We start from the raw sequence: 27,522 nt of genomic DNA, 5'->3' as shown, positions 1-27,522 counted from the left end.
TTGGATTAGCTTTGTGAAGGATGGTTGCACTTTCTTTGTGCCTAAAGCAAATTGACCCCATGTTAAACCATTATAAAGCTTGGAAGAGCTAGGACATTTTCTAAAATAAATGAAAATATGTTAGTCTAAAAAAATGTTTGACATGTATATCTCGAATTGCTTCAAGGTGAGCAAATCGTGGTCATTTTCATTTTTAGCCGAACTATAGCTTTAATACTAAAGAGTGCAAAGGTAAAATAAGAAGTCAAACAGATCATTTTTGTTTGACTTAATTTATACAAGTTTATCAGTATTTTCTCTTAGACAAGCCAAACCCTAGTGATACTCGCAATTCTTTTAACTTTAAAGGTTTTTGTTTCTTTATTATTTAATGTTTTGCTAGAAAATGAGACTTTCACACATCGATGTTTTACGCAGCAAATCGTATTAACCTAATCAAAAATCAGTGTAAAATGCTTTTCAAGTCCATTCCAAATCCAAAACACAATTTTAAAAATTGCTGCGTGTACAATAATTCCCCTTGATCCTGATGTAGACCGGTGTGGCCGGTTGGATTACTGTATATTTATCTCAGTCTCATTGTTTGGTGCTTCTTATACTAAAGCAATGCGTTACTGAAGCAACAACGCTGTGAGACTAAAACTAACAACGCATGAAATGTTTTAATAGTGGCTGAAATTGCCTGGGATTCAATAATGCGGTATTGCTGCGATGATGCTTTGGTCTTGCTTTAACACAATACTTTTCGCATTGCGATTACACCGTGATTTATTTTTGTATTTTGCTGCGTTAAGGCTCGTATATGACATTGCCTGCCCTATGAATATTTCATGCAGAGCTCATTTCGTACGTTCCCACACCCCTCAGTGCGTTGCGACGGGCCCTCGCTACGGCTCTCCAGGGTGGTGTAAAGTGAAGCCCATCTCTCTTCACCTCTAACAAGATTTACCTCTCTGTAATTCTGTATGCAGACCTCAGTGTATGCTCATCTTCAGGCCCGTTTGTTGTGCCCGTGTGAATTATAATGCTAGCCTGCTGTCTTTGTGCTCCCATCAGTCCAAGTATGACGAACTGAAGAAGGCAGAGAAGGGCAACAGTCAGCAGAAGAAGGTGCACAAGTACATAGCGGCTTGCGAGCAGGTCATGGCCCCCGTGCACGAGGCCGTCGTGTCCCTTCATTTGCCGAAAGTGTGGGATGATCTGCGACCCCAGTTCTACGCCACGTTTTGGTCCCTCACCATGTATGACCTGGCTGTACCTCACAATGCCTATGATCGGGAGGTCAACAAGCTCAAGTTGCAGATCAAGGCCATTGAAGAAAACACGGAGATGGTAAGGCACTGTTCTCGATGCGTGTTTTATGTGGCATCCCATCACACAAGTTACAATACTATGAGGCAGTATTAGTACTGTTCGGCTCCTTGCGCAGAGGTGTGATTTTCTCTTTTATCTAGGCCTATAACGATTACTTAAGTAACTTGAGTATTTTGAATACAAAAAAACATCGAGGCAAATTAGCTTTGTTAAAGCTTCGTTTTGTCCATTTAATTGGGTTTGTATCAGTTTCCCACAGAATGGACTAAATACTGCTTTATAAAATGTGTCATCTGCTTGTTCTGCATGTCTCTTCAGTGAATAAGTTTTGCGGTTTAACATACTACACGTATGACATTCATGTATTTATTTTTTTGAGTAGGTGAACATATAAACCTAATCTCCAGAGCAACTAAGAGTTTATTAAACAAGTTTATTTTTATAAAAGAACAGGCCCTAGAAATCAGTCATCTATCCTATGCGGCAAAGTGCCAAAATAAAAGTCTGCCTAAAGCTGAAACATTTGAATAAACAAAAAAATAATATTTACTAAAGTAAACTATTAAAATCTAGTGTTCTGTAATAGCATATTACTTATAAATTAAACAGCACAAAATTTTAATATACATAAAAATATATAATTATTAATTTAAAATATATGAATATTAATTTCTTATTATTATTGTTATTGTTATTATTATTATTATTATTTATTATTATTTATATAATTTAATGTTTAATTAATATGAATTCTTATTTAATATGACCAGGTTCCAAAACACCAATTATCTGGGTATAACTTAAAAAAGGAATAACCTAGACTTTAATTATGCCACAGTATTACTTAATTTGGGGAAATTCTTGAATAAACTAAATAACTAATAATAAACTAAAACAGAATTTATGAAAAAATAAAACTGATTTCATTGGTCACAGTTAGGGTTGTAACGGTATGATTTTCCACAGTATGATAATCGTCTCAGAAACTATCACGGTTTCGCGGTTTGCTGGTATTAAACACATTATTATTATTTTTTTATTATTATTATCATCATCATTAGCTACAATGACCCTTAAATTAATAAAAAACAGATAGGGGTTTTTGGTTGAATATATGGTTTATTATATTAAACTTATTTGGAAAAAAATACACTTTCGAAGTAAACTTTGATTCTTAATCTTTTTTTAGATTCTTTTAATTTTATTCTTTAAAATAAAATGATAAAATACTCCATGGAAATTCTTTCAGAGCTGCTCTGGATATATTCATTTTTTTGCAGCCACTCTTCGTCCACATTTCTTGCAAACTGGATATCCATATTCAAGGACAACCCTGCGTTCATTTTTCGTATACCCAAAGTATTTCCATACTGTAGATTTTAACTTTTTTTCTGGTGGGGGATAGCGGATAGAATTTGTAGTCTCTGACATTTTCTTTTGTGTACATAAACGATTGGAGTCTAGCAGTCACGCCAAATGAAGTTGCATGTGCGTAGTAGCGTAGGTGAGATCTGCTTAATTTTTTTCCAAAAACGTGTAGAAGCAAATGTTTACGGTATGATAATCGTTAAAGTTAATATCAAGGTATACCGTTACAACCCTAGTCACAATATATTCAACTATATATTACATTACATCTCCTTTGTCAGTTACCTGACCTGTCTGTTTATGTTATGACTTTCACTTGTGGTTTTTGTTTTATACATGTGCAACTTTTTAAACCTTTGTAGTACCATTCCAGTGATTTCTATAGTTAAATTTTTATTGACTGAAAAGAATGGGGTTTAGCAATTTGTATAAATGCAACTATAGCAATAAAAATGTTAATTATTTAAAAGAATTAAACAAATTAGTTAATTTTAAGATTTTGATTTTTATATTAAAGGGGACATTTTACAAGACTTTAAGATTTCAAATATATCTTTGGGGTCCCCAGAGAACATATGTGAAGTTTTAGCTCAAAATACACCACAGATAATTTATCATAACATGTTAAAATTGCCACGTTTTAGGTGTGAGTGATATTTTTGGGTGTCCTTTAAAATGCAAATGAGCTGATCTCTGTACTAAATGGTAGTGCTGTGGTTGGATAGTGCAGATTAAGGGTATTATCCCCTTCTGACATCACAGGGGAGCTAAATTTTAATCACTTATTTTTCCACATGCTTCCAGAGAATGGTTTACCAAAACTAAGTTACTGGCTCTCGTTTCCTTTAAAAAATTTGTCGATGACAAAACATTGAGCTAGCTGAACAGTACAGATGCTTCAGCAGTCAGATGTTGCTCTTCTCTTTCACAGCCAATGAACAAAAAGAAGAAAGAGAAGGAGCGTTGCACAGCACTACAGGACAAGTTGCAGGAGGAGGAGAAGAAACAGCTGGAGCACGTGCAGAGGGTTCTTCACCGCCTTAAACTGGAGAAAGACAACTGGTTACTGGCCAGTGAGTACTCGTACAGCTCCGATCTGATCAAAGGCTCTCTCTGTCTTTACTCATGCTCTTTGTTTTTACTCTCGTCTCTCAGAATCCACTAAGAACGAAACCATCACCAAGTTCCTGCAGCTTTGCATTTTCCCCCGCTGCGTATTCTCGGCCATTGATGCCGTCTATTGCGCTCGCTTCGTTGAGCTGGTGCACCAGCAAAAGACACCCAACTTCTGCACCCTGCTCTGCTACGACAGGGTGAGTGCAAAATAAACCGCTTCAACTGCTAAGTTTTCATTTAGTTTAATATTTATAGGTTTAAACTTTTAAACGGCAAGATATTTGCTTAATGTGTAAGTGGCTGTAGTTAAAGAGCTAACGCTTTAAGTTTCTTTTGGATTTATGTACGTTCCACTTTCTTGTCATCTTGAAGTATTTTCATAATGGTGTTTCGAGAGCCATGACTCTAATAAGCATCAATTCTTCAATCCCTCCCCATCCAGGTGTTTTCTGACATCATCTACACGGTAGCGAGCTGCACAGAGAACGAGTCGCGGCGCTACGGCCGTTTCCTGTGCTGCATGTTGGAGACGGTGACTCGATGGCATAGTGACAGGGCTGTCTATGAGAAGGTACAGCGTGCTTTCACAACACGCAGACAGTTTGGTTTCCTGTTAAGTTATTCTGTCAGTAGCGCGTCTCTGTCTCTCTCTAGTGCATCCTAGTCAAGTCTAAATTGGGATCTGTGAAAACAAGCTGGCAGTATGTCTGTTCCCTGAAGGATCAAAGAGTTTAAACGTTCATTAGGAACAACCTGATCTTTTGTTCTCACATATTTTGTAGTATGAGGAAAAATATCTGTAGCACACAACCTGCTAAATGTTTTTTCTCTGTCTGGGTAATTTTTTTTTTTTGCGTTAGACGTGCACAGACTTGTAGAGCTTTTGTCTCGATTGACTTGTCTTATACGTTTCTGGTTCCTTCTCCAGGAGTGTGGCAATTATCCAGGGTTCCTGACTATTTTCCGGGCCAGTGGTTTTGATGGCGGGAACAAAGCGGATCAGCTGGACTATGAGAACTTTCGACATGTTGTCCACAAATGGCATTACAAATTGACTAAAGTTAGTGTCACGCTCAGACCACATTCTTTTTTTTTATTGATCTTTAAATTTCTATTTGTTTGTTATTTGACATCTCTATGCTTTCTTTCCCAGGCATCAGTTCACTGTCTGGAGACGGGCGAGTACACCCACATCCGTAACATCTTGATTGTCCTCACCAAGATCCTGCCCTGGTACCCCAAGGTGCTGAATCTGGGCCAGGCGCTGGAGTGCCGCGTCCACAAGATCTTCCAGGAAGAGAAAGAGAAGAGGCCCGATCTCTATGCGTTAGCCATGGGGTAACTGAGCCGAGAGCCGGCTGGCCTCAGCATTCTGATGTGCTCTCACCACACTGGTTTTTAGGGGTCCAGGCTTATCTGTCACTTTCAGGAGTCTAGCTGGTGGTTGTTGGAAATCTTTAAAGTTGTCTGAGTTTGACGTTTATCCACTGTTTTTTAAAGTCTAGGATGTTTTTATCTTGTCTTTTCATGATAATAGGTTGATATGTAAGGTCCAAGCATTGAAGGTACTTTGTGACCTTGGTAGGGTTGCACCAGCCGTTCATTAGTTCTTACTTAAACTGGGACGTAAAGTCCAAATTAGAGGCTAAGCAACTACTAGCTAGTTTATAATTAACTCTAATTCGGCTGCACCATTTGTTCTTAAGGCAGAACGTAGCTAATAGGTCGTAAGCTCTCCGTAAGTAATGCGTTGTCGCATATAATGATGTTTATTTTTCTTAACCCAATCACAAGCCTTCTAATAGGTAAACAGGAAATAGTCTGAACAGCACGTAATTTCAAACTCATTCTTGACTGACCTAAACTGAAAGTTAAAAAAGATGTTATCGAACTCAAAACATTTAATTGAAAATATCCATCCCACAGATGGGGGAGAAAATAAACTGGAAGAAGAATTTCAGTCATGAAGATATTTTAAATAATGGATTGGAGACAAAAAACAGTTCTTGAAAACTCGTTCACGAAATCGTGGCTCTTCATAATCAATTACGAGCTCACCGATGTGATCTAATCTGGCTGACATCTTATTCCGACCATTATTCATGGACAGAGGCTTCCTTAAATATTTAGTAACGACCTATTGTTACGTTTAAACACAGTTTAATGGTGCAACGCAAAAACATTTAGTAGGGCGTAAGTTGTAACTTAGTGCCCAATTTTTTGGTAACTAGGCTAACTTTTGCACAGCTGTGCAACGGGTCCCTGATCTTTTGTGACTGGCAGCCTCTGCAGTCTTTATGCTTAAACGCCGTAAAATAGTACAGAAAAATATATGCATATGTCTACATTGAATTTAGGGCTGTCACCATTACTTTTCTTTTTGAGGTGTTTGGAGTACTCCTTAAAATAGCGGCTATGCGTTTTCGTGAAACAAACTAGAAAATGTACGGATCAGAAAAACAGTATCAGAAACACATCTCTCGTGCGCACGCACACATTCCATGCGCGTGGATCAGCTCCTGCATGAAGGCAAGAATGCGCATCCTGGTAAATTTCGGAAGTTAGACGACTGAGCTGCAGCTGGCAGGCATAAGATTTATAAAAACACATTTGAGAAGAAAGGCACAGCAACTCAAAAAGACTTGCATGTTTCATAATTACTTGTACAATTAAAACCATAATGCCAAATTCGCGTTGTTTTCCGAAGCTCGTGGAGGCGTGGAGCATCATAAGCTGTTACCTTGTGTGCGATCTACCGGCATTACCTTTGCGGTTGACTGGTTGATCGCGATCGACGTATTGGACACCTTTGGCTTACAGTGTGCTTTACGAGTGTGCCGGATCGCAGTTGACCCACGGTTCAGCTTGCATGCGATTCACAGGTTAATGTTTGTAATTTCTTTTTGTTCTTTATTTTGCTCCTTTTTGCTGATCCTAACAAAAATTATCCAATCCTTGTCTCAAAAACCGTAATGTGATCTGAACCTTGAGTTTTGTGATCCGGTACACCCCTAGTGTGTGTGACCTGAATTTTGTCATCAGAATAGTATGCGCCTACTGTACCCGCACCGCTGGCAACGTACTGGCAGCCATGTCCTGGGGAGCGTCGAATCAAAGTAGTCATAAACGAGAGATTGTGCAGCGAGTTCAGGAAGTACCCTCATTTATACAACTGTACCATGGAAGAGTACAAAGATGTTTACATGAGTTTTAACTCATGGCGTCAGCCCTTTAGACCTGCATAACTGCTCCTCACTGATCCTTCCAGCGCCTATGTACGCGTTTGAGTCAAATAAAGTATGTTTTGCGAGGTTGTGCATTTGCATGTATCCATATGTTGGCATACGCATTAAATTGAATCATACTTCTAGCTTAAGTCATTAATCAGTTAATCACTGCAGCCGTGAGATTGCCATGCAGATTTGGTCGTAGCGCCACCTAATGATCAAAACTTGTGCTAAGTTGTAGATCTCCGTTGCTTTAAATAGGTTTTTCTATCTTCAGCACCAGGGTTGAAATTGCTGAATAAATCTACTCGGCCTTAAAAAGCAAAGGTAGGTTTAAAATGTTGCTGGATAATTGGAGAGATAAATCATTAGTGAGGGAAATCCCATTACCCCAGCCATCAGCTGTTCCTTAACTATCAATAGGGAGTTAGTGGGCAGCACTCTTGGCAGAGGGTTAGCCACATTAAGGCAGATTTATGCTTTGCTCTATTCTGCGGCTTTTAAGATGCAGCCGGACTGATAAAACGTGTCGAGCTGGTGCCGATGAAGACTGTCCGGGCGGATGGCAATGGAGAAAGAGACTTGATAGCTTGGATGTAGTCGATCCAGCCAGAATGGCAAGAGAGGCTTTTTGCTGGTTCATTTATCTATTGGACTGTGGAAGGCTTTTGTTGTGTCAAGATAAGGCAGTCGTATCACTTATCTACTGTAATGAGCTGTTTTGCTTCACTGGAGCTAGAATAAGAGACAAGGACATGCCCCAGTGATCTCAATGGGCTGGAGCCCCCCACATAAGCCGCTATGTTCTTAGGAAGCGTTTTGGCTAAATGTATCCGAATAATCAACTGATTTGCAGTGTTTTTCCAGGGCTTCTCATTGCACGATACACACGAGAGATTCGACCGTCAGTCGTATAGGTTGCCGTTGTATTTATGATAGTCATTTTCTCGAGTCATCTGTGGCAGTGCATTCTGGGATTTTCATGTGTTGCATCTTAAAAGGTAGTGTAATTATTCTGTCTGCCACTTGGTGTACAGGCTAAATGTCAGGAGTGTGCCTGGTTTGCATTGAAATGCGTCAGGGGAGGCAGCACGGGTTTTGGGATGGAGCTTCAGACGCAAGATAAATGAGGATTGATTAGGTGTCCCTTCTTAATGAGAAAGTGTTTGTTGTTATTGTTGTATTCTCCGTCATAATGGCTGTTGACTCGTAATTGAGTGTGTTTGGGCCACCAGTGGGATTTCTCAGCACACATCAGCTTATCAGGCAGACGTGGGCCTGTCCTTTGTGTTTCTGTGGATAAGTGGAATCAACAAGAAATGAAAGGGGGAATTCAAATCTCATGTTCTGATTCGTGCTAATATTGTCATAAAACCTGGCCTGAATATGCACGTCCCCTCTGGAGTATTTCTTGTCGAATCCATTCATTCGGAGTGATTTTTTAGCATTAGACTTTGTATTAACGTCTGCCTTGATTTTAACCGTGTATGTGACTTGCAGCTACTCTGGGCAATTGAAAGGCAGGAAAGTGCACATGGTGCCTGAAAATGAGTTTCACCATAAGGAGCAGCCAGTGCGCAGCGCCACGCCTGGCACCGTACAGAACGGACCTGGCAACACCGGCAAGACTTCCGCCACTACAGCTGCCAGCGCTGGCAAAACTGAGGAGGGGGCCATCGAGGACTCAGGTGAGATTGTTCAAAGCATTCAAACAAAAAATACACTATTAGTCTTTGAAGCTTTTGGAGTTTATTTACAAGCTTACGGACTTGTTTACTCCTTTATTTGGGCGTTTTAAAGCTCATTTGACATCTTTAAACACATTGCCGTCGCACGTGACACTCGCGATCTGCCTCCCTGAGGAAGGTAAAAGCAATTAGTGTGTAAATTAGGGTAAAATTTATGAAGATATTTAAACTGAAAAACCTCACACATGACCACGGTGAAGACCAAACACACAGGAGAGAAAGCCTAAAGTACTAGGTATACATTTTTTCTGCATTTACGTCTGTCTTGTGCACGCACATGTCCGCACAGCTTTCAAAGTATACTCAATCCGCATACGCCCGGACGGCCGCGTTCGAAGCTAGGGCTGTGACGATGAATTGCGTTCCCTGTTAAATTCTGAATTGCAAGGCTCCGATTCTGTGTTTCATGCACAGCTTGTGCATGTACTAGGGCTCTGTGATCATCAGTAGGAAGCCCTTAACAATCTAAAATCACTACGAGTCTTAGTCGTTTATAACGTGCATTCAAAAACATTTCCTGGAATAGAGTTTGTAATGGTACTTCTTCTGTGGCACAAATGACGTTTCTGCAAGAGAGCGCCCTCTGGCTTTTGGATGTGGGACATTTCACTGGAATTATTTAAAATTCATTCACTGAGAAAACGCGCATTTGCACTTTAATCGTCACAGCCCTAACATACGCAGTATAAATGATTACACTACCAGGTTGCCAGGACAGCACTGATTCGCGTCTTTTACAGGACATTTTAAAAATTCAGGATAGATTATGAAAACATTGTTGGTTTGTTGGTAACAACGTTTACAAGAAGAAAACAAAGAACAGGGATCAAACATTATGGTGAAGAAAAAGCTCCTTAGCTTTCTGTTCTTGGAAGAAAAGGAAAATAAAAGGAGAAAAGACAATGGTGTGAGCAAACGCAAACGTCTCTTGTTGTGCATGTTGTGTGTAGTGGTGTCGCATGCGGCGTTGTATGCCGTTCTCTCCTGCATGCGGACAGGGTGTGTGGACATCCGCAGACCATCCTAATGACTGTTATTGCATCATGCGGATGGCCCGAGTATACTTTGGGCATAAGCTGTGTGACTGTACCAGCTCATGAGCATCAATCCTTAATGAGAATCTCTGAACAGAAAATAAAGAAATTTAAGGGATTGAATTCTTTAATGGCACCATAAATGTGGTACAAACAACTGACACGTTATACGCTAACATGCTAAGAGTCTGCACATCTTTCAGTTCCAACCTGGTCATAATATCTAACAATGAAGTACAGTTTTCTTGTATGCTGACTAGTGCTTGGCGATAATTCGATAACGATAATTTTGGCTCTATATAAAGTTCCATGATAAACCGATAACGACAGTTCGATAGGTGCTCGATAACTTTAACACACTGTGCGTAACGCTGCGCAGTCACTTCCAGATGCCGCACACGATCTACGTTTACAATCACAGTGTCAATTAAACTTGAAGGAGTGGAGTAAGGTAAGGCAAGTTATTAATTTTGTGCCCTATGGTTTCCGTTATGTGGATAATGCAGACAGAATCACGCGGAAACATTTTCCTTTTGTGTAATATTGGACGCACAAACAGGTTTTGTCAAAGCCCGGAACACGGCAGACAAAATAGGTACAGTATACTGTACTTTCTTCCAGCGTCCGCCTTGTGCGTGCACACGTCCGCACAGCTTTAAAAGTATTTTTACAGGACATTCACAAATTCAGGAAAGCCGAGAAGAAACAGAAGATCCACCACTGCGGTGAATATAAGTTCTTGTTTGTGTGCGACTGTGCGTTCCCACAGCAATGCAACACTCTTTACATCTATTTATCAGCCCGTTTAGCTCATATATGTATAACACACGCGTGATCACTGAACAAAGTTTTCTTTCTTGTTTAAGTGAACATAAACAGGTGGATGTTTATTAGTGTATTGAAACTTAAAGCAGTCTGTCTTGGGTCTTAAAGTGACAGTAGCCTGCTGCTTTCTGTGTCAAAGTTTGTTTCATAACACATATGTTTTCATTTATTAATACAAATGCCTGAAAAGGAAAACAAGATTTTAGTATTTGTCATTTTCTGAATAAAAAGTAGTTTAAAACCATTTGTCATTTATCATTATAATTATCGATATCGACTGATATGGAAAACATTTTCATGATATTTTTTTTTGGCCATATCGCCCAGCCCCTAATGCTAACCTGTTATTGTGGTCATCTTTACATCATTTATATTACGTCTATTAACAGGCGGTATTACAAGTGGTAACATTTTGTTTGATCATAGTTGACAAACTCTCAGTGTGTATGTATACAACCGTTCTTAAAATCGCAATCGCTTAGACAAATACAGTTTTTGTATACAGTATGCAACAGTTCATGTGTTGTATCTCACTGCTGTAAAATACCCAGTGTGTCGCATCTCATCACCCTTTTCACTTTCATCTTGGGTGATGTTGGGCCTGTTTCAATAATTCATTTTATATGAAGCACAGTCTCTGGTTTCATTTACTTTGAATGAACTTTTAGTGGCACATGAAGGTAGCAGGCAATTTCCCTGCATGCTTAATATGCTTAGCAGTACATATATGAATGGAGTGACATCAATCACGGTTTTAGAAAAATGACCTTTGTCAAAACCACCATTTATTTTGCTTGATTGTTAAGCAGATTTAATAGTGTTATTGATTTATATAATACAGTGTATATTTATGGTTAACTTTTTGCAATACCTCAGGATTTTTGCGATCTGTGTGACATGGATTGTTTAAACTTGGGTACGACAAGCATGTAGACTGTGCGATAATGACACCTATTAAATTGGAGGTTGTGACTCACGTTAGCTCAACGTCGTTAGCATGCGCTAATGTGGACAAATACTCATACACAAGGGCGTAGCAGCAAACGCACTTTGCGTTGATCAGGCTGAATTTCTGACACTGTCAGAAAACTATCGTAGGCTATTTTTGTTAGCAAAACTGGGAAAACGTCCGTCTTTGAACCTCTCTCACTGTTTGACATAAGACCTCCGATTAAGAGCCACGATCACAGAAATCACCACGATGGTAATCTTTCGTCTGGGACGGCTAGAAATCGTGCAGTGTATCCCGGGCTTTAAATGATATTGTCTTATTTTATAAACTATGGCCTAAATAATGAAGGTCTGCCCTGTTGTGACGTACTGGCTTTGTGTATTTGCAGATAAATCCAAGGAGAAATCGCAGGCGGCGCAGAAAACTGCCAGCAAAACCAGCAGCGCTGCAAACAAAGCGAGCAGCAACGGAGGCAGCACGCCTAACAGGTACCTCGACCGAGGGCCGAGTCCCTGCGCCTCACAACCTCGCTAGCGTGCAGCCGAAGCAGAGAATGATGAACTGCTCTCATCTCTTATATAATGTTATTAAAAGTTGAAGCCCTGAGGTGTGAAAGTTTAGCTGGGGCTTATTATTTCAAACTACTCTCCAAATAAATCAATCCTTTATCAAAGTCTACCTTCCTTATGAACTGTGTAATCAAATTGAAGAGCGTTCCAGGCAAGAATCCTGTTACAATTCTATTAAATTGAGCAATTGCAGAGAGAAACGTCTTGAAAGGAACAGCCTCCGAAAGGCACGGCTGTTACGACGCACAATCGCACCGTGGTTGCCCATCAAATTGGCTGTGTAAAACATCATTTTGAAAGAAATACTTCAATGAATGTCGCGTGGCGACACTGGCAAGCGATGTCCCTATTCATTTCCATTCAGGAATGGTGTGAATAGAATGAGTTTCTCAGGGTTCAGGAAAAGTGCCCAAGTCAGGCATATGTAATTCACCCGAGATGAGAGGCCAGAGAGGTCATGATGTGCGCCGCTTTAATAATGGACCCAGTCAGGAGGTTCATCATTTTGCTTGGTTGCAGGAGAAGCAAATGAGTCAAATATACAGCCATTTTAATTGAAACGATCACGTTCTAACTAAAAGCTTACATTCATTACTTCATATTTTTGGTTTGTAAACTAAAATTGATCAAATTCAAATTGTATTACCTGGTTTCAAGGCCTGGCTTACTCAGCATGAAATCAACATTTTGGAATAAAAGCATATTTGGTCACCAAGTACTGGTGTGCATTGGACACACATTTGTTAATATTAAGCCTTCAGTTTTTACCTGCTCTGTTCACAGCACTAAAGGGATCAAAGAGAAGGAGGATAAAGAAAAGACAGTGAAGGAGAAGAAGGAGAAAAAGGAGAAGAACCCAGCAAACACTCCAGAGGCCAAAACAGGAGGGAAGGACAAACAGAAGGAGGAGAAACCCATCGACGGCAAAGAGAAGACGCCCAAGGCTGATAAGGACAAGAGGAAGGAGGACAAGAAAGAAGAGAAGAGCAAGAATGATGGGAAATCTGCGGAGAAAGAACGTGACGTGTCCAACGACAGCAAGACAAAGGAAAGCGGCAAGGTGGAGAAGACCGCTGGGGTCGGAGGTCTGAAGTCTCTCACGCCCAGATCTGATGGGGTTGAATCTGAGCGGGGTAAGCATTCTTTATAAGCACCTTTATCTAACATCAAAACCAAATATGCTATAAACTGACCGCCTCGCGTTTCTTTCCCATCCAGAGCAAAAAAGACGAAAGGTTGACACGCACTCGTCACCGTCGCACTCCTCTGCAGTTAAGGTTAGTATGGCCTGAGGAGAGCTGTACACTTCTTTCCTCTTGTCCCTACCTGTCGGAGAATCACGTGCTTTTCCAAACCTTCCACGTCCATCTACGTCACCCGAGGAGTGTGAGAGGAGACCTCTGGAGCCCATCCGTTGTAGGAGAGCAGTGGGGGGAATTTTGCAGCTTATGGACTATTTTTGTAAATCAATTTTTTCCGTAGACGTCAGATTTTTTTGACAAAAAAGGACTTCTGGCACATACTTAATTTTTTGATCATATAGAAGGTTTTTTTTACATGCTAAGAGAATCTACCCAAGTGCCTAAAATGTTGTTTTTGTGTAACGTGCATACTTTTTTGTAAGATTGTAAATATAGATGTCTATTTTCGTAAGTGGCCCTCCATTTTGATTTTTTTGAAACCGTAGCACATTACATGCGGAGAAAGCAGAAGTAATAAGGAAACATAGATAAAAATCACCCTCGTTTTTTTTTTACTTAATGCGAAGAAGAGAGAATGATTTTGCTGGAAGATATCCTGAATGTAGCATCAGATGTCTGTGACAGCTGGAAGATCTGGATTTTTGTCTCGCTGAGTCACTGATCTTGGAATTCCCGGCAAGGATATGCTCCTCTTCAGCACTCCTGCTTGCTTTTCCGGTCCTCGCTGATTTTTGAGCGCCTTAATTGCTCTGGAGGGCTTGCGGTGTTTGTCGGTGTGCCGCTGTGGAAATGGCTCGTCGAGAGACGTACACACGCCCAGCAAACAGCCCCTCTTCGGCATCCAGACGCGTCTCCAGCAGCTACGCCGTAAAGATAAAGCCAACCGGGAAAAGTGTGTGGGCATAGCCTTCCCAGAGGGATCTGCTTGCATTTGTCTGTGAGCAAGACCAAAGTGTACATGACCTCCTCCTCATATTCCAGTGCCCTTCATTTATGAAACCTAGCTGAGTTTAGATTTGTTTTATGATTTTCATATACCCCCAAAGTTAAGTTAATGAATGTTTGCTCTATTTTAGACCAAAGATAAGAGATGTATCTTTAATGCAGTGACCATCATCAAGCAGGTTTAAGTTGAGGTAGCTCAGTACAGACTGACCTTAGGCTCCGGTAGTCCAGTCTCTTCGTCTCTAACCATGTGAAAGTTCTAGTCTTTGAAGGTCTTTAGGGGGATGTGTTGAGTGACGGCCAGCGCCAGCCTCCCCCCATCCTTTCTCCTGCTGTGTGCCATCTCCTCTCCAGCTCATCTGTCATCTCCATTCATTCCTACAGGACAATCTCAACGACTCCAAGGACTCCGCATCAAAGGTTTGATACGTTATCAACTTATAATCGTTTGTGATCGTGTTTTTGGATCTAGTGAGCTGCCTACCTAGAAAGGCTCTGAAAACGGTCCATATGAACTTGTCTCATTCAAATGTAACACGGTCTCTTATCCCTATTACTTTTGCTTATTTTGACAGAATGTTTCTTAATCAGATGCACTACACATGCCGTAGTATTCTTGTATGTGCCAAAAATGGCAAACATACACTGTAAAAAATGTACTGTAGTTATGCAGCTGTTTCCCAGTAACTTACTGTAGATTTAAATTGATGTTATTTACTGGGAACAGTTTGTTTAAAGTTAAATGAACCTTAACAAGTCTTTGGGCCCTATTTTAACGATCTAAGTGCATGGTCTAAACAGGTGTGTCAGAACCCACTTTTGCTAATTTAACGACAGGAAAAATAGTTTATGCGCCAATGTGGTTGTTCCTATTTTCGTAATGGGTAATGGGTGTGTTTTGGGCGTAACGTGCAATAAACCAATGAGAGTTTCAGCTCTTAACCCCATTTAAAAGCAAGTCGCACCTGGTGCTATGTCTAATCCCTATTTAGATGACGGACTTTAACTGAAAAACTAAGTGGAGGAAGAAGACCAACAGTTTAAGAATAATGTTAAATAATTGTGTTGCTTTTATTTGTATTGAAACTATTATTTTTTGGTTTAAACCTTCAAAAGCCGTTTTCTTTCAGTCATGGAAGTAAAATAGCAGGCTTTTAATTGCTGTAAATGTATTTATATCCTACATAATCAATGTAATCTCATAAAATAATTTGCAAATATGCAAGAAAAGGTTTGTACTCTAAAAATACAAAAAAGAGATAATGAATTGACAAACGTGCGGAGAGCCGTTTCAGCACTCGGACAGTGCCATGGATTTTTAAAAAAGCATTACTTAAAATGTTTCTCATCTCATCATATCCACAGGTACAGAGTCATCAAATACAATAAATCCATGGGGTAGCATTTAAAAAACATTTAAAAACAGATGCATTTGACTCATTTATGTCAAAGAGACTCAATAATAATCTTTACATTTTAATGCTTTAATTTTTCATATTTTAAAGTTTTTTTGTGCTGCTACGCATCCATGTGTGTGATAAGCAAACCCGCATTGTCCCGTTTATAGGCTCATATTACTAACGAGCTCATTCAATAACAAAAACACTGTTGCGCCATTGACTTTAGACTTTAGACCAGATTTTTGTTGGTCAATGGCGTAGTCTTTTTTAGTTGCCACAAAAAAGCAACACGCCAACAATGCGCCCGAACATACCTCGTTTTAAGACCAGAATGCCCATGGGCGCAAATGCATTTGCTATTTACACAACATGCCGCTAAACGTGAAAATGAACCAGGAACCAGAAATCCTCATCATCCTTTTTCTGTTTTTTTCCTTCAGATTTTATTTTCCAGAATGCTTTGCATGAGGCTGTTATAGTTTTATTTTGTAAAGATAAATACTTGTTAATGTTCATTTAACTTCGAACAAACATGTTCCCAGTAAATTACATGAATTAAAATCTACAGTAAGTAACTAGGAAACAGCTACCAGTAATACACTGTAAAAATTTCTATAGAAATTACAGTGTTATTTTGAGGGTTGGGTAAAAAAACAGGGAATTGATATGGCGCGTGCATTTTGATTCTGTTTATCGATTCCTGACTTCATTTTTGCACAGCAATCAGTAGCGAGCTTTTTACAGTTGTTGTATCTATCTGCCAGGACCTGTGACCAACCTTCGCAGTAGTACATGCATTACACTCGGCACTATGACTGACTGCAGCAAACGTTCAAATGTTTGGTTAATGGCAGGGTGCATGATCTCTGAAAGCCAATGTTGACATTTGAAATCACCTAAACAAACACGCCCCTACCCCAATAGAATCTGGACTTTTTTGATAGATCCGCCAATACGCAACCCACGCCCCTTACTGCTGATTGGCTACAAGTGTGTTTTGGTAGTCGTCCCGACTCTCTTTACCAAAGCGTTTTCAGAAATCGTGCACTCTGCCTTTAAACTTTGTGAAAATAGACTGTAGTATTGCCAAATGCAGTACATGTGGTAAGGATCTTTTGTGTAAGGGAGGAAATACCTCTAATATTATGAAACACAGCGTTAATTTGAAGGATTGTACAGTGTTTAAATCTCCCAGCTGCGAGTCCTCATACAGCTACAAGATACAGCTAATATTAGCAATAGCAGTGTCTCACACTCTGGTACAAAACACAGATTCACCTTCCAATTAAAGCCGCATAATTCTGGATAAACTGACATTTCTTTTTAAGACTGATCACTTTTGTTTACTTGGTTTTTTATAGCAATCACAATAAAAATAGGCAGCCACAGGACAACATAGTTTATTTAAAATTATATCAATTTGCATAATTTATTCTGCCACTTTTAAAAATTTAATTTTGTAACAGCCAACAGGTTATAGACTAAATGTGGCAAGAATTTTAAAAAATTCTTGAAAATATTTGCTTTTTTCTCTTACTAATTATTGGAATCGGAAGCAGGAATCGACAAGCGGAATATGCATTGGAATCCCTAAAATTAAAACGATACCCAACCCTAGTAATTTTGTTTAATATTATTACAGTAGGAGGCTGAGAAAAGCTGTACAGATAGACGGCTCACTAGGTTTTGATACGCTCAGATTATATATCTATAGCAGGGGTCTCCAACCTTTTTGTCAGCAAGTGCTCCCATAATAGATAAAACAATCTGGGAGGCTACTTTTTTATATAGTCTACTCTAGGGCTGCACGATAATTCACATGTGATTGTCATTTGCATCTCGTCAGTAAAGCCAGTAAATCTCCATCACCTGCTTTCAGATGGAGCAGCATTTACTACACAAAGCCATAGTTCACTGACAATCAGTGAAATACGGCTTTGTGTAGTAAATGCCAAATAATGCTTTTTTTCTACTCAAAACGTTTACTTTATTTTATTGTACTTGTTAATATGTTTTATCATTGTTTAAAATGTTAACAAACATAAAAGAAGTCAAGCTAATATAAAAATATGTAATGAATAAATATTAAAATCGAGGCTATTAATATAATGTGCTTTGTTGGGCGACTCACAGACTCCGTGCGGGCACCATGTTGGAGACCACTGAACTATAGGTTACTGCACTTTTACTTTGTACGCTCTGTATGCCAGTTATGGATTTTCATATTGGTCCAAAATGTGAACTGTTTCTTTAAAAAGTCAAATTTCCCTTCATAAGATGTCCAAATATCCCAGCAACATTCAGCTCTCGCTGCGCCGTCAGGACATTTTATAGTCTGCTAATGTAATTTCACTCCAACAATATCCTCCATTCTTCCCATGGCTACGCTGTCCTGGACTCTTCTTAGTCCTCCCTGTCTGATTGGACTCGAGTCTCTTTTGAAAAGCTCCTGTCAACTGGCAGAGAGATAAGTGTTTTTGCAGTTCGGTCACTGAAGAATGTTTGAAAATGTGCTGACGGCAACACCTCAAAAAGCAATTCAGTTGAATGTTTAGCCTGTTTGCCTGTTATTCCCCTCACTATCTCTCTCTCTCTCTCTCTGCGCTCTTAAACTATTTCCTAACATTAAAGTGCAGTATCATCTCAATATTAAATAGGAAAGAAGTCTTATAGTCTGGTAGACTCAACGTGAATATATTTGAACTTTTCTATTGCAAAGTACCCCACGGGTCAGGTTGTGTCAGCTCACTTCACTTTAACCAGCCTAGCACGAAGATAAAGCTAATCTTGCATTTAGCGTTGATGCTTGTAGTGATGATTCTCTCTGACCAATCAGTGATCTACAATGCTTTCACATCACGTTTTAGTATTGTATCAGCTCAGCTCGATTAGACCCGCAACCGATGTGGTACTAAAAAGTATCGGGTACTATATACTGTACTCAGTGGAAAAGCCCCCAAAAGTAAGCTTGACCCAACCAGTGGGCTACTATGCAATGGAGAGCGCCATATTTTGCATTCGTTGCTCAAAACTCCACTTTGTTTCTTGAAAAGGCAGCATTTATCTTGCAGGAGTCGGATTCATTTCTCAATTGTCTGTATGTTGTAATCCAGATAGAGTTGAATAATTAGTTTGATATATGTGATTAATTCAGCTGTCCTTCATTTTCTGAGAGGTTGTTTTATCTTTCATCTCACATGCTGGAGTTGCGTGACGTATACTCTTTTGGATTTTGTAACAAATGTAATATATGTTGTAATGGGATCTTGTGTGACGGTCATGAGATGAAAAATGTAGTAGTCTAGTCAGTGTACCAATAATATTATATGAGCACATTTGAAAATTGAAATAATAAGAAATGAAGAGCACTGTGCCATTTGTTTCAGAAAGAAGAAAAGTTACTTTAAACAATTGAAAACTGAAAATAAAGTGTCAACAATATTTCAGTTTTTTTCTGTATACTGTAGGCCATAACTACTCCTTTGCAAAGTAATGTAGGAATCATCCCAACATATAAGCTAGTTAATAGCCGTGACCTTTATAGAAGATTATTTAATAGTCTGGAAACTTGTGGACCAATCAGATTACAGATTTCATCCCTAGTTCTGAGCTATTGTTAGGCACAAAGGTTTTTGCAGAGTTTATTGCTTTAACATTTTAATGTTGCGGTTTCAAATACTGCAATGTTCGATAAATGTACAATAATTATACAGTAAATTTCGTTCAGTAATGTAGTTTAGGAGCTTTACTGTAAGCTGTTAACAATGACCCACCTGCCATATAAATCCAGAATGAGAGAGATGTGTAATGAGGTGTGATGTCTCATCCACTCACTTTAGAGACCGTACAACACATTTTATACCTGACAGCAGGCTGCTTGTGGGAAATCTGTAAGAATACATTTTTGAGAGCTGCTTGCTCAAAGTCAGGCACATTTTCTTTATACAGCGCGAGCTGTGTGACTTTTTCTTTATACAACGTGAGCTGCATGTTTATCAGCTGCTTTTCTTACCGCACGACCAGTTTGGTTAAAAGCATGGCAATGTTGCCAGGTCCTCAGCCTTTCAGCAGAGTTCTTAATTGGGCTTCATTTTCGCAGGTTGATGCTTTTCTGAAGGTTAAAGATCAAAGCATTTGGTTTAGAAGTTGGGTTTTTTTGGGCTATGAAAACAAAGTCATTGGGATGCTTTTGGACTTATTTTGAATGGCCATTGGGATGAATTTGTTATGCGGCTCTGGCAACTCTGACAGCAATTCTTTTTGTTTTGAAGTAAGGAGGATTTTTATTACTGTAACAATAGCACTATTCGGACTGGATTAGTTTTCCAAACAACGTTTGAGTTTCAACGTGTCCCCCAGGACGTCTGTGATTTTATGTACCGATTCGGACGGGATTAAAATGATGCAGGCTATTCCAGAGATGGGATTGTCTGTTTCATGCATTTGGGCGTTGCAGAAGAGCACGTGCTCTGGATACGCGTGTTTGTAATGTTTAATATTTTGCTTTAAATGTAAAATTATGACAGAACATGTAATTTATAAATGTAATTTTAACAAATCAAAATAAAATATACAAATTCTACTAAAGTAACGTTAGCCTACGTGTTTTATATAACTGTCTGCTTATAATAAACCCAAAGAAATGAAACAATAATGATTAATAACAATTTATTATCTTTATTAATTAACATTACTATTCCGGAGTTGAACAACTTTGAACGGAGTTTCTTATAACGTTAATGATGGCCAGTCTTAACAGTGTTTGATATTCAGCTCGTCTTGATTTAATTATTTTATTTTGCCGAATGCGTTAAAACATCCATATCTGAATGAATGGGACTCAGGAAATAAAATATACGCGCATTAGTAAGACCTTACGGCAGATCACGTTGGCCAAAACACGAAATGAACCGCGTTTTCAAAAGATATTGCGGGCAAACACAGACATTTGCATCCGGACGGGATTAAATTTCTCAGAGGACCTCTGTGTTCGGCGAAAAACAGTAGGTAAATTGCTCTGGAATTCTTACGGAGGTCGTCAGAGAAAAACACAGACATGGCCGATTCGGATGGGATTAAAAACACAGAGGACCTCTGAGAAGCACGATTTTCTCAGAGGTCCCCCTGTAAAACTAATCCCGTCCGAATAGGGCTAATGAATGTATAGCACTTTCATATCATAATGGATTATTTATTTTGTTATTATACCATGGGTCTGTTGAATGCTGTATTCTGATTGGCTGAGAAATGTTCTGTGGGTATGCATTGATTTCTGATAACCGCACACCTTAATTGTCAAATGTCTTAAAAATAGGCACCAGAGCAATGTTTTTGGTAACCGTGGTATAAGAGGAATAATTGACTCCGGTCCTTTGAATTATTTGAAAGTAATGCTTCGCGTTGTGCCGCATTGCACCTTGGGTGTGCATTATTTTCAAATAATTCAATGGCCCGTTGTCAATTATTCCTTACATAACGAATAATGTTACAACTCGTCATCAAGGTCTAAAGCTGAAGATTAAAATGAGTTTATTAATCTGTGGCAAAATTTCCTCACCATCACTCTTGAGGACTCAATTCGTTTTGTTTGTTGATATTTTGACATTTAAAGATGTTTTTACGATTTAAAAAATGCCCAACTTTTCTTTATTTAAGGCTTAAAATATCAAAATCAGAAAGATTATGGGGTGGTTTCCCAGAGAGGGGTTATCTTAAAACATCTACATGCGAATACCCTATTTGTGTGCCTTATTTAGTTATTATAATTGATAATTTTTTAGCTGATTAGTCGGTTAATCGAAAAACAATAATTGTCAGATTAATCGATTATAAAAATTATTGTTAGTCGCAGCCCTAGGAAAGCGTCTTTAGTGTTGTCTCGATCATTGTGCAGTTAAATGTAAAGATTAAGCAAGTGTTGATTTCAAGTGTATGCTCAGGGTCACTGACCTTTAGGATAAAGACTCGTGATCTGTTCATCTTCTTCTCCATCGGTTTCTCTGTCCTACATTTTTCATCAGAGTATCTTTGGATGTGTAGGAGAGATGGCAGCAACACTAAACACGTTATGAAGCATCTCTTTCTGCCAGAACAAGGATTATATATTTATTCTCTTCTCTTCTGTTTTACTGCCCACTACCACACAGTTCTGATAAAGATCTTAAGATCATTTTGGCAAGACCAAATCAGTTTTTCTATCTGAAGTTTTAGCTCCGAGCATCTGTTTGCGTTAGACTTGTATACTGTGTCTGATCCAGCTGGAATGTTGATACACTGCTAATGAACAAATGCCTCAAGAGTTTGTTGTAGTGCGTTATAAAGCTCTCTTGTTAAAGTTAATGTGTAATGTTGGACACGATCATGTGGGCTGCTTCATTACTGTGTCTCATTCAGCTGGCAGCCTGTGTTGTCTTCAGTATAAAAATAGACACCATACTGTATACCTGAGCTGTCTTTATAAACATTACCCTCATAAGATTTGAACAAGATATTTTGAGGAATATTTATAACCAAACCAATCAAAGCCCCACTGACATCCATAGGAGAAAAAAGAATACTAGGAAAGTCTAAGGGGCTTTTGATCGGTTGATCAGAACACACGTCTGTAACAATTTGAGTAAATGATGACAGAATTTCCTTTTTTTGGGTGAACTACACCTTTAAGCATTTTTCAGCTTAGTGGAATAAATGTGGACATGTGCATCAAGCAGTTAAGATATTTAACCACTAGTAGGGGTGTCACGATTCTCCAAATCCTCTATTTGATAACATTTTCGATTCTAAGGTCACGGTTCGATTAGATTTTTTTTTTTTTTTTTTTGAAAGAACAGGTTGCCATTTTTTAGACTAGACTTTAAAGAAATATAATCTCTCACCCTGAACCGGGAGATGCCCTGCCATGTTAGTCGTGCTGCCAGTGGAAAAGTATGGTACACGCACATACCTGATTAAACTAAACTTCCTGTCAGATGAACATCTGTCAGTACTTTGCACCTTAACTCTTTCCCCACCATTGACGAGATATCTCGTCAATTAAGAGAAAACGCTTCCCCGCCAATGACGAGATTTTCCGTCTTTCCGCAATACCGCTATTATCCACCAGGTGGATACTTTTTAAAACCGGAAGAATTGCTCTATGGCAAGCTGCTGCATGTCCGTGTCTGTTTTAAAGATCACTCTGAATGGGATCTCTATGAAAAGTCCGTCACAAAAATGGAATTATCTCTGCTTTTTGCTCAAAATATGGTGTTTTTGCAAAAACCTACCCATATTCAAAAGCTGATTGCAAAAGAACCACTAAAGGTAGGATGAAAGGTTTTTTTTGTTTGAAAGCAGAGGGTCTGTTCTTTCATTTGGTATATTGTATGTTTATATATTTAAAGATGAACATTTTCTGGAAGGCATTAAACTTTGGTGAAAATCATGAAAAACGCTGGCGGTGGCTGGCAACTTTTTTTAAAAACGCTGGCGGTGAAAGAGTTAACCGTCAGACGAGATTGTGTGACTATACCCCTATAAGTCATGTTTAACTCTTAAGCAACTGAAATAAGTTGTTGTGAAACTTAAACAGATCTCAGTTCAGAGAAATGACTGGTCCTGGCACAGACGCCGTTCTGTTCTGATTGAGTTCAGCTAAAGGCGGGAGGCGCGTGCTGTTTTTTTGTTTCTCATATAAAGAGCAGCTCGCGTGGTGTCTTCCTGCATCTGCCATGCTATATTTTGACTGGCTGTATCTGTAGTTTTCTGCTTGACAAGCTGACCGGACGTGACATGGGGGCATGGCAGCATCGACGATTCATATTTTTTTTCCCGAAGTTTAAAGCGTAACTAAACCCCTGGTCAGAGCCTGACTCCACCCACTGGAAATATTTGAAAAATGCAAGAAAAGTGGGCAGATGAGAGAGAGGGGACTAACTAAGTGTGTGGTGAGATCGTAACAAGGGCGTGGTGATCTTGAACCTGCTTACGTCACGAGTCATTTTTTGGACCCACCATCCAATAGGAAAATTCAACTGCAGTAGCCACCGTTCAACCTGAAGAGGGCAGCACTCAGACGTTTTTACACCATATATTGTAGTATTGAAACACTTTACATCCAAATGTCAAAAAACTTACTAAAATCAATGAACAGCACTAATAAAGCCCCATTCTTACAGATCATTAACTAAAAAAAGTTGGTTTAGGGTTTAGTTACTCTTTAAGGTTGTGACTTAATTTGGATCGATTTCGATTAAAAATCGAAATCTTGACACCCTTAACCACTAGTATGTAATATTGTTATTTGTACACAGTGAAGGGTGCGTGTTTTTAATTGTCTTTAATTTTGCGCTGAAACCACAGATCTATTTAAATGACTGGATTGCACATGACGTCACAATTGTGAAGCTAATGCGCCGCCATATTGTTATGCCCAAACATTTTATTCAGTTAAAGGAGTCGTCCACTTTATAGATGGGGCCCATTGACTTACCATAGTATTTTTTCCTACTATAAAAAGTCGTTGGACCCCATCTTTGAAGTGTCCACTCCTTTAATATGGTGATATCAGATTTCAAAATACTACTTTACCAGTCTCAGTTTTTATATCTGAAGTCTCCCATTTATATATTTATTATAACATTATTTCAACACAAACGTGATAAGCATGTACTAGTTATTTATTTCATTTTACGTTTTACACCGTGAGTTACTATACATTCATCTTCATTACAGGTTCAGATCATAGACTGTAAAAAAAAGATGGACGATGCCTGTTCGCTCCCTTATTGGTGAAAAGTGAAGCCGCCAGTGTCCTGATATGGCGCTGACATCTTGGGTCTTGAGTCTGCGCAGTAGCGATTTCGGGACCAGTCATGCGCAGTAGTGAGCAGGAAGTAAAGCCGCGAAATCAAAACCCCGTCCTCGCTCTCGCAGAATGCGCATATCACACGATATCACAGCTGTCAATCATGACGTGACACCACCGTTTTTATATCATTAAATAACTAACTAAACACAAACTTATTTTAAAAACAAACATTTGAATTTACATCAGTGTGATTAAAAACTACAGTAAATGACAGAAACCAGCTTCGGAAAAAAGATAATTGAAGTGTAATTATTTTTTTTAGTTGGTCTCAAGTCCCATTGAATAACATGGGGAGGCGGGCTTTATGACCTATACTGGGACCAGTCACTGGGGGGCGATCGAGACGTTTTGGCTTCACATTTCAGGGCTTGTGCGGCACGCTTGGTTCAGATCAGCGGACAGACCGCAGCACATTTATTATTAATCACAAACGTGCTCATTCTGAAATCTATATAAATAATCATGCTTTAAGTTCTGCATTTATGTTATGTTAAACATGACTGTTTTTGTTGCATTAACGATTTTAATGGCATGTATTTTAAAATGGGTAAGATGACGTTTTAAACCGTGATTAAACTAACAGTTTATTCAGCAATATAAAACAATCCCCAATGCTGCTATGCTTATAAAAAGTCATAAAATGTAAGTTTTCTTTACAACTTATTCAGAGAAATAATGCTGACCATGTATTTTCTTAATGTAATTAAACTTTATTTGCACCTGTGTCATTACAACAGAATGCAGCAGACACACTCACATTAAAGGCGGAGTGCACAATGTTTGAAAGCCAATGTTGATATTTGAAATCACCTAAACAAACACGCCCCTAACACAAAGAATCTGGACTTTTTTGATAGACCTGTCCCACACATACACAACCCCGGCAAGGATGTCTGTTAGTAGACACGCCCCTTACTGCTGATTGGCTAAAGGTGTGTTTTGGTAGTCGGCCTGACTCCCTTTTCCAAAGCGTTTTTCAAATATTGTTCACTCCGCCTTTAATGTTTTCTATAAATCCCTTATCCCGCCCGATAAAAATATAAACATTGCAAATAATATCAGAATTAACAATTAATTCAAGTACGTATCCTAAAAATGAATCTTGTGTGACTAATACGCTGTAATCTAGGTAAATTTACATCATGATTTTGAATGCAAGTCAATGATGCCATCTGCCGGTTGGGAATACCAAGATGGCCGCTCCAACTCTTCTGGTGGCTTTACTTCTTACGTTAAATGGTCTATGCGCAATCCAGTCATTTATAAAGATCAGTGGCTGAAATACATTTTATAAACATTGACATGTATGTTGTGTGTTGTGGACTGTCCACAGGGAGATCTATACCGTACTATGTCTATGGTTCGGTTGGCACATTTAGCTCACACAGACACTTTCTGTTGATTTAAAAGAGGGCAGTGCTACAGCCATCTTCATATTCAAAAACATACAACAAATAACATTTTTTCACAAGCATTTGGTCTGGCTTACTTCTCTCATAGTTTACAGTTTCTTAGTAGAGAATTGATGCCAAGATTGATTTGCTCTTCACAATGTTCCTCCATCTCAGTGGAAGTTATCATTACCACATTGTCTTGCATATCTAAACAGTCCTGGAGATACATTGGGATATTTTGTGTTGTAGCATATTGTTAAGTGCTTGACTTCAGAGGAAATGAACCATTCAGCTGTTAAGGAAGTTGTATATGATTCATGTCAGTGTTTACTGTTTATCTTTATCAAACAAATACTCAAGCTACAGTAATAGCCATTGCTAGGGTTGCAATAGTGTCGGGCGATCTTTAGACTGTTCTTTCATCTGTGTTTAAAGAGTAACTAAACCCCAAACCAACTTTTTTTAGTTAATGATCTGTAAGGATTATGTTTTATTAGTGCTGTTTATTGATTTTAGTAATTTTTTTGACATTTGGATATAAAGTGTTTCAATACTGCAATATATGGTTTAAAAACGTCTGAGTGCTGCCCTCTTCAGGTTGAACGGTGGCTACTGCAGTTGAATTTTCCCATTGGATGGTGGGTCCAAAAAATGACTCGTGACGTAAGCAGGTTCAAGATCACCACGCCCTTGTTAGGATCTCACCACACACTTGGTACAAGCTTAGTTCGTCCCCTCTATCTTCGTAGGGATCTGCCCACTTTTCTTGCATTTTTCAAATATTGCCAGTGGGTGGAGTCAGCCTCTGACCAGGGGTTTTGTTACGCTTTAAAATTGCCAGTACACTATATCATCAGGGGCGGGGGAAATGTTTACTTGCTTATTTATAATAATAATAATACATTGAATTTCGATAGCGCTTTTCTCAAACTCAAAGTTGCTTAAGATACTGGACTGCTAAAAAAAATGAACAGCTCAACTAAGCTATGTCATGTGAGGTTATGGATGGATATATTTATTTATTTATATATATATTTTAATATGTATGTATTTTTTATATATATATATATATATATATATATATATATATTTTTTTTTTTATTATTATAACATATATATATATTTACTTTAAATATATATTTAAAGTAAAAACAAATAAAAAATTACATATAAAATAAAATGAATTATAAAATAAAATAAAATATCAAATTAAATAAAAAATAAAATCCATAAAATGGCAAACAAGGCATCATCAAATGCATCAGTGATCCGCTATAGGTCTCGCTATCGTTGATTCCTGATATAGTTTATTGGCACAGCCCTTATAAAGCACAATTTATAATTTTTATGCATGAAATCTACTTAAATCCACAGATTCATTCTTCAAAATCAGAGTTCCCAATTTTAAGCCATATTGAACCCTTGTAAACTCACACTACCTTGACTTTTGTGAAGGTGAAATCCTTGATCCATTGAATCCAGTTGCATTTAGGTGCTTGTGAAAGGGACTGCAGTTGCACTTAATGTATTTGGACTTCCTTTGAGAGTGTCTGATAGCACCAAAAGTGTGACGCCCATGT

The 27,522-nt window shown here is 38.6% G+C and overlaps 1 protein-coding gene across 1 annotated transcript in view; it reads left to right on the top strand.

Moving 5' to 3' along the window:
• Positions 1–27,522, top strand: part of thoc2 (THO complex 2) — an 87,625-nt gene that overhangs the window by 54,390 nt on the left and 5,713 nt on the right. The window contains exons 23-33 of the mRNA XM_065267982.2: positions 1,057–1,332; positions 3,614–3,755; positions 3,838–3,995; positions 4,241–4,369; positions 4,727–4,858; positions 4,952–5,136; positions 8,526–8,713; positions 11,973–12,072; positions 12,937–13,286; positions 13,372–13,430; positions 14,685–14,720. Of these exons, the coding sequence (XP_065124054.1) occupies positions 1,057–1,332; positions 3,614–3,755; positions 3,838–3,995; positions 4,241–4,369; positions 4,727–4,858; positions 4,952–5,136; positions 8,526–8,713; positions 11,973–12,072; positions 12,937–13,286; positions 13,372–13,430; positions 14,685–14,720 (1,755 nt within the window). The remainder of the gene's footprint in view (positions 1–1,056; positions 1,333–3,613; positions 3,756–3,837; positions 3,996–4,240; positions 4,370–4,726; positions 4,859–4,951; positions 5,137–8,525; positions 8,714–11,972; positions 12,073–12,936; positions 13,287–13,371; positions 13,431–14,684; positions 14,721–27,522) is intronic.

Source organism: Paramisgurnus dabryanus, chromosome 16, assembly GCF_030506205.2.
Source record: "Paramisgurnus dabryanus chromosome 16, PD_genome_1.1, whole genome shotgun sequence".
In the NCBI taxonomy this organism is placed as follows: domain Eukaryota; kingdom Metazoa; phylum Chordata; class Actinopteri; order Cypriniformes; family Cobitidae; genus Paramisgurnus; species Paramisgurnus dabryanus.
This window is presented reverse-complemented; position numbering and strand designations above follow the sequence as displayed.